This window comes from Pyrus communis, chromosome 2 (assembly GCF_963583255.1).
Source record: "Pyrus communis chromosome 2, drPyrComm1.1, whole genome shotgun sequence".
In the NCBI taxonomy this organism is placed as follows: domain Eukaryota; kingdom Viridiplantae; phylum Streptophyta; class Magnoliopsida; order Rosales; family Rosaceae; genus Pyrus; species Pyrus communis.
The window spans coordinates 15478187-15494888 of record NC_084804.1 but is presented as its reverse complement, the minus strand read 5'-3'; the positions used below and the strand labels follow the sequence as shown (position 1 = coordinate 15494888).

At 37.6% G+C, this 16702-nt stretch overlaps 1 protein-coding gene across 1 annotated transcript; it reads right to left on the bottom strand.

Moving 5' to 3' along the window:
* Positions 1-324: 324 nt before the first annotated feature.
* Positions 325-10918, bottom strand: LOC137724372 (disease resistance protein RUN1-like). Its single transcript, XM_068463120.1, has 12 exons — positions 9896-10918; positions 8665-9769; positions 8028-8318; positions 6233-7706; positions 4904-6073; positions 4451-4692; positions 4314-4354; positions 3747-3949; positions 3437-3648; positions 3038-3115; positions 1115-1196; positions 325-717 (listed from the first exon to the last, which is right to left on the bottom strand). Exons 1-4 carry the CDS (start codon positions 10480-10482, stop codon positions 6234-6236), a joined length of 3456 nt encoding a protein of 1151 aa, XP_068319221.1. The 5' UTR covers positions 10483-10918; the 3' UTR covers positions 325-717; positions 1115-1196; positions 3038-3115; positions 3437-3648; positions 3747-3949; positions 4314-4354; positions 4451-4692; positions 4904-6073; position 6233.
* Positions 10919-16702: the final 5784 nt, after the last annotated feature.

The window sequence follows — 16702 nt, the reverse complement described above, 5'->3', positions numbered from 1 at the left end:
AACCACATCCCTAAACATTACACACTGCAAAACCCAAGAAATCACCAGAATTGAAAACCAAGAGCCACTGGGATCATTTACACGGTGATGAACTCCGATCACTTTCACCGATTGAAATTCAATTTGAACAGAACTATAGATAAAGGTAATGATGAAATTTATTCCAATCTTAAAAGATAGAATCAAAACAGGGAACCAAAAAATGAAAAATTAACTATCCAAAAACTCTAAATCACTCACCTTTGACACAGGAAATCTTGGAAGACAAACAAAAATGCGCCAAAGAGGAAGAGCAAAACACTTTCAAATCCTGGAAGGAAAAAAAAAAAAAAAAACCAGCACTTACCACCAAGTCGAAAATTGTAGTCCAACGTAATAAACAGAATCCAAAAACTGATAGAGCTGAAAAAAATTATAATAACATTCTAATTCACATGCTAAAAACAACAATGACCACAAACAAAACACAGTTAATCTCCATACCCAAAAGAAATGGAATCACCAATAAACACCAGGAAAATAAGCAATAAAGATACACTGAAGGTAAAGAAAATTCAAAATAATTTGAACAATTAACATTAAAAACCACATAGCACCAATCGAAAGGACAAAACAGCACTCACAAAATTTTTACCTCTTTTCTTTTGCCTTTGTATCAATTGCAAACAAAAATTATTTGCCTTCAGCCAGGGCACATGGTTAAAATTTTTCAGACACCTATATACCAAAGAAATTTGTTACAATACATTGACAAAGCAAACAATCATTGATTAAACATAACTAACAAATCTGTACCCATGATCTCTATCCAACCATACGGTTTACCTCGTCACTTGTTCTCTACTGCCCTGTAACTAACAAAAACTATTTTACCTAACTAATAGAGGATAATTATACACACATTTAACAAACCAATGATCATTGATTAAACCTAATTAACAAATATGTACCCATGATCTCTATGCAACCATACGGTTTATCTTATCACTTGTTTCCTACTGCCCTCTAACCAACAAAAACTATTTTACCTAATTAATAGAGTTTGAACAATTAACATTAAAAAAACCATATAGCACCAATTGAAAGCACAAAACAAGAGTCATCAAATTTTTACCTCTTTTCTTCTCCCTTTGTATCAATTGTGAACAAAAATTATTTGCCGTCAGCCAGGGCACACGATTGAAATTTTTAGACACCTATACACCATAGAAATTTGTTACAAAACACTGACAAAGCAAATAATCATTTATTAAACCTAATTAACAAATCTGTATCCATGATCTCTATCCAACCATATGGTTTACCTTATCACTTGTTCTCTACTGCCCTCTAACTAACAAAAACTATTTTACCTAACTAATAAAGAGTAATTATACATGCATTTAACCAACCAATGATTATGTAAACGAATACACATGTGGATGATAAATGAAGTTCTGAACTAAAAGTTGAGACAATGGATTGACAACCTATTAAATCAAATGAAAAATAATAATAATGAAAGAGATCAACTCTAACTGTCTTTCCTTGCACCATTTTCAGTTGGTCTTATAAGAATTCAAAAGTCACAATTTTTTCAGTTGGTCTTATAAGAACTCAAAATTCAAAGAAATAAGGCAGTGACTTTCCACTCAATATGGCTAGGTGCAATTCAATAATTGTTGGATTAGCAAATGACCATATATATACCAATCTTTCTCTAAAAAATAATAAACAAAGAATGAGCATCGGTGGTTTCGGTCTTCAATTTTCTATCCATCAATGAATTAAGCTCTGGTTGGTTTCTACTCAATATGGGTGGACGAAAGACGTTAATCACCAAAAAAAAAAAAAAAAATCACCCAGAGAAGCTAATCTTCTCCTGATGCAAAATCCCGGCTAGGTTCTGATACTAACCCTATTTTCCCATTTCACTATAAAAGTCCATCAAATTCATATGCAACAGCCATTCTCATTTCTGGTTTCTTGACGGAATAAACTGTGCCAAAGAAGAACGAAAAAATGGTGCCTTGATTTGTAGGACTCTACCAATGAGTGCACTGATATATATCTCCATGTCCATAGCCACAAACACAACTGCAATCTCCAAATGTAAGAAAAAACTAAATCTGAAAGCTAGCATTTAGTGCACTGAATCTGAAATTAGATAATGTTATTGCAGCAGCAGCATTTAGTACCTAGTGGAAATCAAACTCATTGAACAGAGTCTAGCTAGTTAATGTAATCCACGAATTGCCCCAGAGTCTTTGCTATGTAACATACAAATACAACCTCTATCTTGAAAATTCAGCAAAGAAAAGAGAATCACCAAACCCATCAAACCTTGTGAAAAGAACGCATGTGGGAAAGACCAATATCAGTATCGAACACATAGAAACCACAGCGGTAATAACATTCAAAAAAGTCTTTGTTCTATACAACACAATAAAAGCAATAGCAGTGAGGCATAAAAAGTAAAAATAAAAAATTGGGGATTGTAAATTATAATCTAATCACCCAATAAAATAAAACAGAAATTAAGCACAACAATATCAAAATTAAAAGGAAGGAATAATATGAAACCTTGTGCATAGAACACTCGTGAGAATGAATCACACAACAATCAAGGGTGGATAAATCACAAAAGTGACAATTAAAGGGCACCTAAAGGACACCCCCATCTCTCTCTCTGCAATCGCAGAAATCCCTTGGGTTTCACAAAGCAAATGGAAAACGAAATGCTTTTCCATCCCTTACCCATGCCTATACCTCCCGTTCCCTTTAGCCTCGCAGAAAATCCTACCATCTCTCTCTCTCTAACCCTTGTCCCATCTCTCTGTCTGCAAATCGCAGAAAAGAAACCCTAAACAAATCCCTGAAATCCCTCGCCTAAATCCTCCCACATTTCTCTCGGACACCCCCTATCCCTCCCTCTCTGCAAACCCTAAACCAAATCTCCTAAATCCTATCTCAGACACCCCACATACAGCCAAGAAGCCAAGATATTAAAGCAATCTCTACATAATACTTTGGAGCAATGAAGCAAAATGGTACTTACTTGTTCCTTGTCCAAAACCGTTGGTGCCACCACACATTGTTATCAATTGTGGGTTTATCAAATCCTTCATGGCTTAGACTGCATGAAGAATTAGAAACTAAAAGATGAATATATGATGTAAATCATCATATAAATGTAACTGCATTTAAAAAAAAAATAAGGGAATGAACAAATTGAATTATATTTCATCAATATGTAACTGCATGAAAAGTTACATTGAATGCAGACTCAATCAATTTCCCCAAAGTCATTGTTAATTGAAAATCAATACCAAACCCATAAATACCACCATTGAATTTGGCAAAACCCAAAAACAAAATACAAAATATTACTCATATAATCACAGAAAAACGTGAAATTAGCACCCATTTGGCCAAGTTAAAGGATAAAGGTACTCACATCATCGTAGTACTCTTTGGGAAGACCTTCCAATACTGGTTCTTCCTTTTTCTTGCTCTCATCGGAACTGTCTGGCTTGATATCCGGGTACAGGTTCCATTTCAACTCTGAAAATCCCTTCTCCGATTCCATTGAATCGCTTGCCAGTTTCGGCTCGCTCTCAAAGCCCAGACTTTGCCAGCTCAAAACTATTTTCCGGGAATTCCTCTTCCCTGCATTCCCAAACACGCCATCAATTTCCTGTCAATTTTGGACTTAAAAAGAGAGTGAGGAGTGAGACAAAGAGAGAGAGAGAGAGAGAGAGAGATACCGGTGAGGTTGTTGGAGGAGAAGGAGAGGGAGGAAGGTGAGGGAGTGGAGATGATGGCAGGAGTGAGGTGGAGGCGAGAGAAGGGAGACGGCGGCGAAAGGAGGATAGGACGGAGGTGAGACCGTCGGTGTCGTGGGTCTGTGAGATGGAGAAGGCAATGAGGGTTTGAGAAGGAAACGGAAAAGGCCTGCTTTATTCCCTTCCTGCGATCATCAACGTGTGTGCATCAAGATCAGCGGCAAAGAGAGCATGTGGCAAATTTGTAAATAAGTTGAAATTCACCCCAAAACACTGTTCAGTTGAATAGTGCAATTGGAATCCCTTCTTTAGACTAAAGTAATATATATATATATATATATATATATACACACACACACACATATATATATATATGGAAGCATGCATGAAATCATAATGAATTACCAGAAGCTCACACTCAACATATCCTAGTACATTAATGAAGCCGCCCATTTATAACTCAGGCACAAAACTATACAATGCTTGCAAACATTTAGCCATAAACCAAACATCAGAACTGAATCTACGATTTGAGGATCAATCACATACCAGTTTAACAGCCACCTCATCCCCACTGTGTACATTTACACCTAACACCAGAAGAGCAATTTCATTACAAAACACATTAAATTAACACAATGAATAATTTTTAAGGAAAAATGGATATCAAGCACTGATTACCATACCTAAATAGAGTTCTCTGAAAGACCCACTCCCAATCTTCCTCCCCAGCTTAAACTTCCCAGCAATCACATGCTCCACGATGCAACAATGTCCAATACGATTCGACCCACAGGCTCAAACTGGCTTTATTTCACAGCAATTTGTGCAAAATTCTTCCTTCCTAATCAAATCCAGCTGCACGGCATGCTCAAAAGGTGAAAATATGCATATCCTCTTCTCATTCATCCACTTTGAAATGTGCAACCTATAACACATTATTACGAAAGCAGAGGAATTTCCAATTACTTATGATACAAACAAACACATTAACTAACAAAAATCCTAATTCCCTCTATCACTCACTTTCTTTAACTAAAATTTAATTACTTTGATGCTTCTTTCAATTTTCTTTCATTTTTTAGAGCAACCAAACAGAGGATAACACAAATTGCAAGGTAAGAAAGAAAGATAGAAACCTGGAGCGCTTGGGAGAAGCGTTTCCGCTTTTGGAGGTCGTGAATGATGCGCTGAAGCTTGGTGACTCGGACTTTGTTGCCATTGTAGACCCAGTCGTCGAGCTCTGGAACCACATTCAAGCTAGGGTTTCCGAGCGTGCTGATTTTGTTGTGGAGGGTCGGCTACTTGGTCCTGCTCGTGTAGTAGGTCATGCTCGTGTATTAGAACCTGCTCGCATTTCGGATTAGGGTTCTGGCGAAGAGCTTCGGATCCATGATTTGGGATTTAGGGTTTTTGGAGTTGGGGGAGAAGAACCAGAGAAATGAAAATGAGGGGCGCTTTTGGAGGAATGGGGAGAAGAAGAGAAGCGAGCTTCCCTCCATAGTTGAGGTTTTAGGCCTGTGGGAGAGGAGTTGTAGAGATTCTCCAACTCTCCTAAGGATGCAATTGGAGCTTCGGGTTTCAGGAAGCAAACGGAAGACGAAGTGCATTTCTATCCCCCCACCCTTTCTACGATGGTCGACACGTGCACGGATGAAGGGTGGCAATTTCGTAAATAAATCGAAATTTTCAATCTCAAACTGAAGAGACGGTGGCATTTTTGTAAATAACTCAATAGAATATTTGTGTGCTACTTATGGTGTGATTTTAATCCTATCAACCATCTTCAGAATCGTCATCTTATCTTGTTTCTTCTTCTACTTCTGATTCCATCGATATGAAGACATGATCAAATTTGAATTTCTCAACATCTTCGGCATACAAAGGGCATATACCACAACTTTCCACCTTCATATAAGAAGCAGAAGCAGGTCATCCTTTAGAAACCACATGGCAGAAATCAATAGAGGCCTCTTTGGCAAGTTTGTAAACATCAGGGGAGCAGTTTTGTACTACATCTTCACTTCTAAAGGCCTCATGCCACCCATGCATGTGATGTTCGTGGCCTATGCTTTAAAGATTTGAGAAGTGAACAATTCATGGCTTTCACCCGTGAATTTTTCAATGAAATTAGCTCTTACCCTTAAGTCACATTGCGGCTTTGAAACCCTTGAAACAACAGTTGAGCGTGCAAAACCCAATAAACTTGTTTGAAACCAATCTGGACGAAGCTTGATGTTTAATGAAGATCCCTCACTTTGATAGCTGAACCAATTTGGAATTTCTTTTCCCGGACATCCAACATTAATCTGAGGCCAAAGTAGGTACTCAGTAGTTACCACTTGCATAATAGTTACCACTCGCATAATTCTAATCTATGCTTCATCCATTATGTTGCTGCTTGCATGATTATCCAATTTTGGGCAATTAGTAAAAAGTTTGCAAAAAATGACCATGTTAAACCCAACCTTACGTGAGTGCTGTCCTTGAATTTGACACCGTCTTCAGCGACTTGCAGCCTTGAGCTTCAACATTACATAGCACTGGGAGCTCCGGTAAAGATTGAAGCTGCTTGCAGCAGACAATGTTGAGTTTGAACAACCGAGAAGCTAGTTTGATGCTTGCAGGTATGCTCGTAATCTTGGTGCCAGACAGAGATAAAGATCGCAATGAGGTTGAGCAAACGAGACTATCAGGGATTTCCAATATACCGCTGTACTTGAGATCTAGTACTTCTAAAGAGAGAAAACCGACAGAGCTGGAAGGCAATTTTTCAAGTTGCCGACAGTTAGAAAAGTAGAGACATTTAAGATTGGTTAAATTGTAGATACTTGTTGGGACATCCTTAAGGTTCCTGCAGTCGCTAAGGTCTAAAGTTTGAAGCTTAATTAGCTTTTCAATAGACGAAGGAAGCATTTCGATAGCTGTCCCTTGCAAAATAAGAGACACCAAATGTTCCAATTCCTCAGAGATCTCTGGGAAGTCTTCAAGTTTAAAGCAGCAAGAGAGATCAAGTTTCTTGAGATATTTCAACTTACAAATGCTATTTGAGATACTTGAAAGCCTTCTGCAAACTTGTAGTTGAATTATTTGGAGATGAGGGAGAAACTCGATTGATGAGTGTAGCTCTTCAACTGCTGTTCCACTTAAATTTAAGGACTTCAAATGTTCCATTGGCTCCAAGATCTCTGGGAAGTTTTCAAGTTCAATGCACCCAGAGAGATCAAGTTCATTGAGATATTTCAACCTACAAATGCTATTTGAGATACTTGAAAGCCTTCTGCAGGCTTGTAGTTGAATTATTTGGAGATGAGGGAGAAACTTGATTGATGAGTGTAGCTCTTCAACTACTGTTCCACTTAAATTTAAGGACTTCAAATGTTCCATTGGCTCCAAGATCTTTGGGAAGTTTTTAAGTTCAGTGCACCCAGAGAGATCAAGTTCATTGAGATATTTCAACTTCCAAATGTTGGCTGGTAGACTCACAAGTCTCTTGAAACCAACCAATGATAATTTACTTATATTCTTGGGAAGCTCAGAAAACTCACCAAGAGATGTGCAGCCCTCAATACGAAAACCATCAGAGACTTTTAGCATACACCTGTTGCTTGGAAGTTTCTCAAGGTCTTTGCAACGACTTATATTCAAGTAAGAAATATTTTCGTTAGACCAAACTGATTCAGGCAACTCTTTTATACCACTGCCTTCTAAATTTAAATATTTAATATTTGCTGGCATTTCTGCAAGATACTTGAGTTTGTTGCAGTATATAAGATCAAGATGAGTAAGCTTGTCAAGATGTTGAAAATACCAAGGAATTTCAACCAAAAGTTTACAGCCACCAAGATTTATGTGCACAATTTTTAGACTCCCAGATAGATTTGGAACTTCAGTTAGATACTCAGAGTAATGCAGATCGATAACTTCTAAGTTCACAAGTATCTGCAACAAATTAAATAAAAATATCAAGAATTAATATACTTTCTACGCTTGTTTTTATACAAGAATAAAAGGCATATAATTAGGTCTGACAATTTTTTAAGTGACATGTTCACCTAACATGAAACAACACAAAATTAAAAGGTTTGGGGTCGACACGTTAACAAATCAGGTTATTATTGGGTAACCCGATAAACACCTGTTAAGATAACTCGTTACACAATATAAAAAATATTAATTTAATAATTTTAAATAGCTAAAAAAACGTATGATAAAATATATTTAAGCGGCAATGTGGTGTGTGCAAACTCTATTATATAATACCTGGTCTTCTTTCCAAAGCTTCTTAACTTTGCTATTGGGCATATGAAGCTCAACTAGATTTTCAAGAGAAAAGTTTGACGGCAAAAATTCTAGTGGATATTCCCACCAATAAAGATAACGAAGAGAATTGGGAAGATCTAGAGAAGAGGTGAATCCGCGGTAGATGCCAAATATTTGAGACTTAACAATTAGCAATCTTAGGTTAGACATCACCTTGAAGCAGTCACGTTTCAATGGTCGCTTTCCAATCTTAAACCAATCAACGGATATGGCTTGAACAATTGGAGTTTCCTGACAATATGGACAAAGTTTAAATGTGAATATATATTTATAGATATTTTCAACCCGTTAAAATGTAATGCACATTTTGAAAAAAGAATTCTACGAAGTTATAGGATAATCTAAGAGTATTTGCGAAGGTAATGATGTACAAGTGTCTAGTGAAATATCTAAGATAATTATATCCTCCTCTACTTGTCTAAAAAAACAAATATGTGTTCATATTCCAATGACTTCCTAACACAGTAAAATTCATTTTTTAAGAATCTGGTATTACTTTGTTGTGTAATCATCTAAAGCTCGCTATTTATTTTTCCTTAAAAAAAAATAATAATTTGAATGTATTTGGCACACTTACTGTGTTACTCTTCAGTACATGATATACATCCTCATCCGCAAACAACCTATTCCGTTTCCCGGGATCTTCAATACATTGTTCTTGAATAATTGTCCTTCCCATTTCTTGTAACAAATCATGCATCTGTATGGTTTTCCGTCTAAATATATCATGATGAATAGATATGAGAGACATGTCAACAAGAACTCTAATTCCAGCCGCTGCAAAGCGTCCATGGATAGCTAACAATTTTATTACCTCATTCACATCCTCCCCATTATGAAAACATGCTACATCCAAAAATATCTCCTTCTCATATCTTCCCAGTCCATCGTAACTTAGTCTTAACACACTTTGGATATTTTCATTGGGAAATTCTTTCAATTTGTCCAATTCATCTTCCCAGTCTTCTTTGCTCTTGCAATTTAGGAATGAGGACCCCAAAAGTATAAGAGCTAAAGGAACGCGTCCAGCATAAGACACCGCCTTTTTTGCCAACTCCCTATAATCTATTCTAGGAGTACTGTTGTTCTTGAAAGCATGCGAACAAAAGAGCTGAAAAGCGTTATCCCATTCTAATCCCCCAACCTTGTAGATCTTACACTCTTCAACAGTTTGCCTAAGTATTCTCTTATCTCTACTTGTGATAATGATTCTACTTCCAGTGCCATACTGTAGATGCTTGGCCGATAGACGTTCCATTTGCATTGAATTACTCACATCATCAAGAACAATGATGACCTTTGTATGGCTCAGCCTTTTTCGAACATTAGTTGATCCTATGGATAGACCTTTTTCCTTTAATATCTGACTGAGAAGTTCATTTTGCAAGTGTTCTAGCCCTTCTTTTTGTTCTCTCTCCCTAACATTTCTAAGAAAACAAGAAGCTTCAAATTTAGAAGAGAGTTTGTAAAACACAGTTTCAGCAAGGGTGGTCTTGCCAATACCACCCATGCCCCAAATACCAACAGTGATGCAAGTGTCCGGTGAATGAATGCCTAATAGTGATTCAATTTGCTCGATCCGGCTTTCAATTCCAACAAAGCCCTTTAAATCGCAGGATGATTCGAGACACAATTTGGTCCAAATATGATCAACAACTTTTTGGATTAGATCTGCCTCCGTCCTACCATATAGATATATATGATTAGATGGTAAAGCAATAGTTAAGTCATAAATACGCTTTACCAAATCTTATCACAAGTTTAAAGAAAATTTATAATTTATACAAGTTAAAGAATGAGATAGTTACCCGGATTTGTTTGAATAATCAAACCCAGATAGCTTGGCTGCAGTCGTCAAAGCATCCCTCCACTTGTGCACTTTATCGATATTGTCCTTAAAACGTTTTTCAAGTTGAGCAAATGCATCCGCGTAAGTTCCGTGTTGATTTCGTACATCAGATGGATTGATGTCGTAGAATACGGGAATAACCATCTGGCCATATCTTTCCTTGCACTTGAGTATATGCACAATTTCATCCAAACACCATGTGGAAGAAGAATAGTTTTGTGAGAAAATGATAACCGAAATCGTGGATTTCTCGATTGCCTCTAGAAGGGCAGGTCCTATTTCTTCTCCTCTCTGAAGTCTGTAATCCATGTAGGTTTCAATTTTCTTCTGAAGTAAGGCCGCATGAAGATGGCTTGTAATACCAAGGCGAGTGTCCTCACCTCTGAAACTGATAAACACATCATACTTTTCCCGACGAGGGGGAATATTAGCTTCAATACCACCATCATCATCATCATCACCAGCAGCAGCAGCTGCTGCTGATGATGGAGAAGAAAATGTTAACGATCTGCAGCACATATGCAAGATAGTCATGATACACTCCATCTGTTTCCTGTGTTTCGCTCAAGGAACTAACAATGGACTTGTAGGAATAAAAAATAAAAAAAAAAAGAGAAAGAAGTGAGTGCTTGATAATATGTCGAAGAAAGGGATTGGGATATTGGAGATGAAGGAAATTTTATTAATTTGCAATTGGGAGAGGATCCAATCAAGCAAATTAAGACAGTGAGAGGTAGAAATTGGGATTCCAGCAAGAGAGGAGAGAGGAGTTGCCCGCAGAGACTTGGATCAGATTTTAGTTCAGCGATTGTACTTGTTGACTTGATTCGACAACACGCACAAAGTTAATGAAAATTTTATGGTACTCTCTCCAAGAAAATATCCAAAGGGATGATGAAAAAAAGTGAAAATGAAGAAGAAAGACAAATTAAGGGCACATCATCATCGGTCCATAATTTTTTTTAAAGTTGACAAATGACTAGTGTAGTGCATGGTAGTGGCAAACACACAGTAGCCAATAGGCCCCCTCTTCCCGGTCTTACGCGCATTATGTACTAATATAAAAGAACTATAATTAAGAGTATTCCTCAATCCAATTTATTTAGAATTTACACAATTAAACATGTGTTTTTTTATTTATCATATTTCATTAATTTCGAAACTATCAAGCACTTGTCAATTTTATACTTTTAAGACTTAAAAGAATAGTTCACAACTTTGCTAAGGTGGCCCTGCTGATAATGTTTTGTATGGCCAGATGAGACTCGATCCAAAGCATGTTAAAAAACCTGAAAACCAGCGAAGAGAAGTAGATCATCCGACGTGAGGCAGCATCATCCCATGTGCAAGATAATGTGCAAGATAATGTCTACATACTGTTAAATGTTTTTCTATTGTCCTTTAACTCTGTACGAGCACCATTCCACGCAGCATCATCCCATGTGCCCCATGTGCAAGATAATGTCTACATACTGTTAAATGTTTTTCTATTGTCCCTTAACTCTGTACGAGCACCATTCCACGTCGGGCACCAGGAAAAAGAAAAGTCAGCAAACGCTACCCCAAACGCATTTCTTTATTATCTCATACCGCCCTCCAAGCCTCCCACGATGAATCAAACCATTTACTTGGGACAATTTTTAAAAACTTTTTGTTTTCTCATCTTTTCTTTAATCTCAACAAAATATAAGTACATAAAAAAATAACAACCCTCCTTTTTCAGTATATACTATATTATTACATGTTAGTTTATTTGATATTGTTTTCAATTTTTTCAGTATATACTATATTAGTAGATTGTTGGATTAAAAGTCCTTATTATCTTTAATGAACTTCCACTAGCTTCAGACTCTAGCGTATAGACGGGCCTAAGTATCTGCTTAGACGACTAGATAATTTTAAGTAAACTTTTTATATATGTTTATTATATAAATAAATTAGACTAAAAAAGAATAAAAAAAACATTACCCAAAAAAACTTGAAAATATTATTTGTTAAATTAATCTCTGGCTAATCACTAAAAAAATAAAAATAAAGATTCCCTAATATAAAGAATGTAAACTGACAGATGGGCATTATATGGATTGTCAAATTGGTCATAGTTTTATCATTAAAAATATAAATTGTCCAGTTAGCCTTGATTTTATCTATCTTTTAAGTATTTTATTCAATTTTCTGTTCTTTCTCCGTGCCCTAGTGTAGTTTTATCACACTTCTATATTTTATTATGTTTTTCTCTTTCTCTGTTCCACTCTTCCATTTGAACTCGCACCTCTCCCTGTCACTCACTCTCTTTACCGTTTCAATTTCTTTCTCAGAAAACCAAATCGTGGTCTTCCTATTCCACACGATCCGAATCATAGGGAGCTAAGAATATAATCATTCACTACTAGATTACATAAGATTTGGAATCTGTCTTTCCAATGTTATCAAGAAATTAAGCGTAGAACTTAGCTTGAAAGTATGCCAGAAAAATAAGTGGTAGACTGCCCTTATAGTTAGTGCATTTCTATTCAACTCAATATATTTTGAGTTAACACTTTCATTTTTCTTTATTATAAATTAGTGTAGAATATTGCTTGTTACCACTACCAATCTTATCAACATATTATAGTGAAATCAAACATTATATCTTAATGAAATCAAACTATATGGATCTTAATGGCATGTGTTATAGAATATATTAAGCCGTTCATGTAGTTATAATACACAAAAAAAAAAAATTATTTTCTATGTCTCAATGTTCAGTAGTTCACTCTTCTTTCTTCTTTGCAGCAAAAAAGATGATTTTCTTGTACCATGCACAAAAATTTTAGAAATGAATCAAAACTTTCTTGCTGGACTCACTTTTAGGGCGAGTCCGGCTAGCATTCTCCTTTCAAAATGGTCTTCCCAACAAGGCCATCATCGGATCTGATCATCAAGCTTCATTTTTGGTTGAGGTCAATATTCATCATTGAGCGCTACTTGGTAATGCTTAATGGGCTGGGCTCCTTATAGTCAGTGGCAGTTTTGAAACATCACAACAATACAATGGACGTGTCTAAGGTGCGGACAACAATCTGATGGCTGAGATTTGGCGAGCTCCCTGTAGAACCGGATTCAATCTGCTACATCATCTGCTCAAACGGGTTTGGTTCCTCAAATAGAATGTCTGCAGCTTTAACCACTCTCTCTTCGCTCGTTCGCCCGCCAAGATCGAGTACTACCGTACCAGCACCTCTCTCGGCTCTTCGGTCTCGATGCTTTCCTCTTCTCCCTCGAAATTTCTCCATCCTCTCTCACTTCTCCCTCGTGTTCCTTGCTTGCTTCTCACTCTTTTGTCTTTCTCTCTCAACCCTCTACTCTACATCACATCCTCTCAACGGGAAACCTCTGTCGAATTCGCACCGTTGCTGGTCTACATCGCGCCCTCAAGGAGTCCTCTATCTTCAAGTTCAAGTCATGTGCTGTCGTTCTCTTCATTGTCTTTGGGCTGCTGAACTCGCTGTTCGAGGGGAAGGCAGTGGGTAAATTACCTTTCAAGCCTGTTAGAACGGAAAATTTCAGGTACTCCAATTTTCCACCAACAAGTAATCTTGAACACATTGAGAAGCCTTGAACACAATCTTTGCTCACCATCAATGAGGGAGGAGGAGACCTGAAAAAATACTTCCACCGCTCAAGTCAATAATTATTCACAATGCTTATAAAATATAGAACAATCCTATACTTCTCTCCTCTTCCTTTTTTCCATGTTGATGGGATTATTGCCTTTTTATAGGCATTCAAGCCTTGGGCTCCAAGTTCCACTCTCCTTCTATTACTCCATGTTCCATGAAGTGGGTATTATGTTGCTTGATTGTAGCTCTACTCCTCATGTTTGGTGTGCTAGTGGCTTGTTTAGTGGAGGAATCATTTTTGGCTCCCACATTGCCCCCTTTTTTCTCTACAAACACATATCATTTAGGGTTTGTAGAGGAAAAATATTTTTTGCAAAAATTCATTCAACTTGATATTTCATCATGAGTTTTGCCTTCAGCTATGATCATATGGTTTTCAACCATAAATTTGGCTTACGGCCATGGTCATATTAGTCTTTGACCTTTAGTCTATAGCCTTCAGCTCTTATCAGTCTAGGTATTCTACCCACGGTCTCATGATCTTCGATCACCGATTTATGTGGTAAGGGTATGCCCCTTGAGTAATTGAAATTTGAACAACATTAATATTACTAATGAGCATGTGTAAAATAGAAATTCTTATCTGTCGGACAACTTCGTTGATGTCGAAACAATTTCAATGCATTTTCTTTGCTTACAAGCGTGCCCTTTTTTTCTCATCAAGGAAATTTGGAGGTTTTCGATTCCGATAGAAGTCGAAGTTTGAATATGCCCCTCACTTGGAAGCCTCTTATTGTCACAAAACCTGCCATCATCATGTGGCGAACATCTCCATCTATTCGGCTCCTTCAAGCCCTTATAAATTCACTGTTGAAGATCAATACCAGCCCAATTGGTGTTTATGTTGAAGTGTAATCTTGCCTTGGCCCAAGATGGATCTAGCCCATGGACAAAGAAAGATCCATACGCATGCTAGAGAATTCTAGCAAAGTTCAAGTTGGTGGAAGAGTCTAGAAGAATGGTGAGGTTTCCACCAACATGCAAGATTTGTGTAGATAATTCTAGCTTAGGAAGTTAGTGGAATTATCTAGATATCTCTAGCATGATGTTTCCATGCTTCTCCAAGGTTCCATCCATGCCTATAAAAGGAGAAGGCATCCACACCATTTGTATCAACAACCAACCAACCAAGTAAGCTTGTAATCAAGCAAGCAACCAAGTGAGAGTGAGAAGAAAGAGTAGTCTTGTAAGAGTGTGAGTGGTTTAGAGTTTATCTCTAGAATGTAAATGGGTGTCATAGCTTCTCAAGAGTGTCCTTGATAGTTTGTGTTGTAATATTTTGTGTGTGTAATACAAGTAATTTGTTTACTTGTGTTGTCTCTCTAACACTTGTGTTAGAGTTGTGTACTCTAAATTTCTTCATCAACAATTGGTATCAGAGCGGTACGATCGGGGACCGTCTCTAGTGAAGCTTTCGAGAATTGTGAGAAGTTTAGTACTTCGCAAGATTATTGGTTAATCTTGTTTGGCTTACCGCAGCTCTGCAGACACGATGGGAGATCTTCAAGTTGTTGGAGGAATCAAGAAGTTGAACAATAAAAATTACAACATGTGGGCGATTTTTATGGCGTCTTACCTACAAGGCCAAGATCTTTGGGATGTCGTCGGCGGTAATGAAGTTATGCAGTAGGATGAAGACACCAGTGACGCTCTGCGGAAGTGGAAGATCAAGGCAGGTAAGGCAATGTTCGATTTGAAAACCACAGTTGAAGATGACATGTTGGAGCATATACGGAAGGCCAAGACACCAAAATAAGCATGGGACACCTTCACCATACTCTTTTCAAAGAGGAACAATACAAGACTGCAACTTCTCGAGAATGAGCTATTATCAGTGGCCCAAAGGGACATGACGATTGCACAGTATTTCCACAAGGTAAAGTCTATTTGCCGTGAAATTTCTGAATTAGATCCTAGTGCTGCCATTGTAGAATCCAGGATAAAAAGAATAATTATCCATTGATTGAGACCCGAATATCGAGGCTTCGTTGCCGCTGTACAAAGATGGCCGACCCAACCATCACTTGTTGAGTTTGAGAATTTGCTTGCCGATCAAGAAGCTTTGGCAAAGCAAATGGGAGGGGTCTTGTCAAAAGGTGAGGAAGAAGCGCTCTACACCAAAAGTAAAGGTAGCTTTAAGCAGCGTGCTGGTGGTGGATCTAAAAGAAATGGTGACAAGGAAAAAGGTCATCAAGGAGGAGGAACTTCTCGACTAGGTAGAGCTCCGAAGTATCACGACAATCGTGGTCAGTCCCAGAATAATAAAAGATTTGAGGGAAAGTGCTATAATTGTGGAAAGAAGGGCCACATGGCGAAGGATTGCTGGTTCAAAAGGCCTGCAGAAAGTAACATCGCCAACTCAGAGAAGAAAAGTGAAGATGATTAGGACGTCGTTGCATCTCTAACCCTAGAGGAAGAATAGGACGTTGAAGCATCCGTTGCTATAGAGAAGCAAAAGTCAGCTCTCACAGCAATAAGTTCGGAGTCGATTGACTACCAAAATGATTGGATCTTGGATTCAAGTTGCTCAAACCATATGACAGGTGATGAGAAAAAGTTACAAAGTCTGACTGAGTACAAAGGAGGTCGCTTAGTGGTGACGGCTAACGACTCAAGGCTACCGATTGCTCACATCGGTAAGACAGTAAATGAGCCCCGATACAACACTAATCATGTGCCGCTTTAAGACGTCTACCATGTTCTAGGTATGAAGAAAAATCTGCTTTCAGTGCCGCAACTGACATCATTAGGAAATTATGTCTTGTTTTGATCCACGAGATGTAAAGGTGTATCGACACCTCAAGATCTTAAGGATGCCAACAATGGAGGGATGACGACTGCACTCAGATTATGTAATGTTAGCAAAAACTGCATACGTAAACAAGACAAGGAAGAACAAGACAACATATTTATGGCACATGAGATTGGGTCACGTTAGCTATCACAAGCTAAATGTGATGATGAAGAAGTCAATGCTTAAGGGGTTACCTCAGCTTGACGTGAGAACAGACACGGTTTGTGCAAGATGCTAGTATGGTAAAGCACATCAACTACCATACGAAGAGTCGAAGTTTAAAGCGAAAGAGTTGTTGGAGTTGGTTCAT

Excerpts from the sequence above, each read along its gene's own strand:
- LOC137724372 (XM_068463120.1), bottom strand. The coding sequence starts at position 10,482 with ATGGAGTGTATCATGACTATCTTGCATATGTGCTGCAGATCGTTAACA. Across the intron at positions 9,770-9,895 it reads GATTATTCAAACAAATCCGG|GACGGAGGCAGATCTAATCC; the intron begins GTAACTATCTCA and ends TCTATATGGTAG. Across the intron at positions 8,319-8,664 it reads ATGTACTGAAGAGTAACACA|GAAACTCCAATTGTTCAAGC; the intron begins GTAAGTGTGCCA and ends CCATATTGTCAG.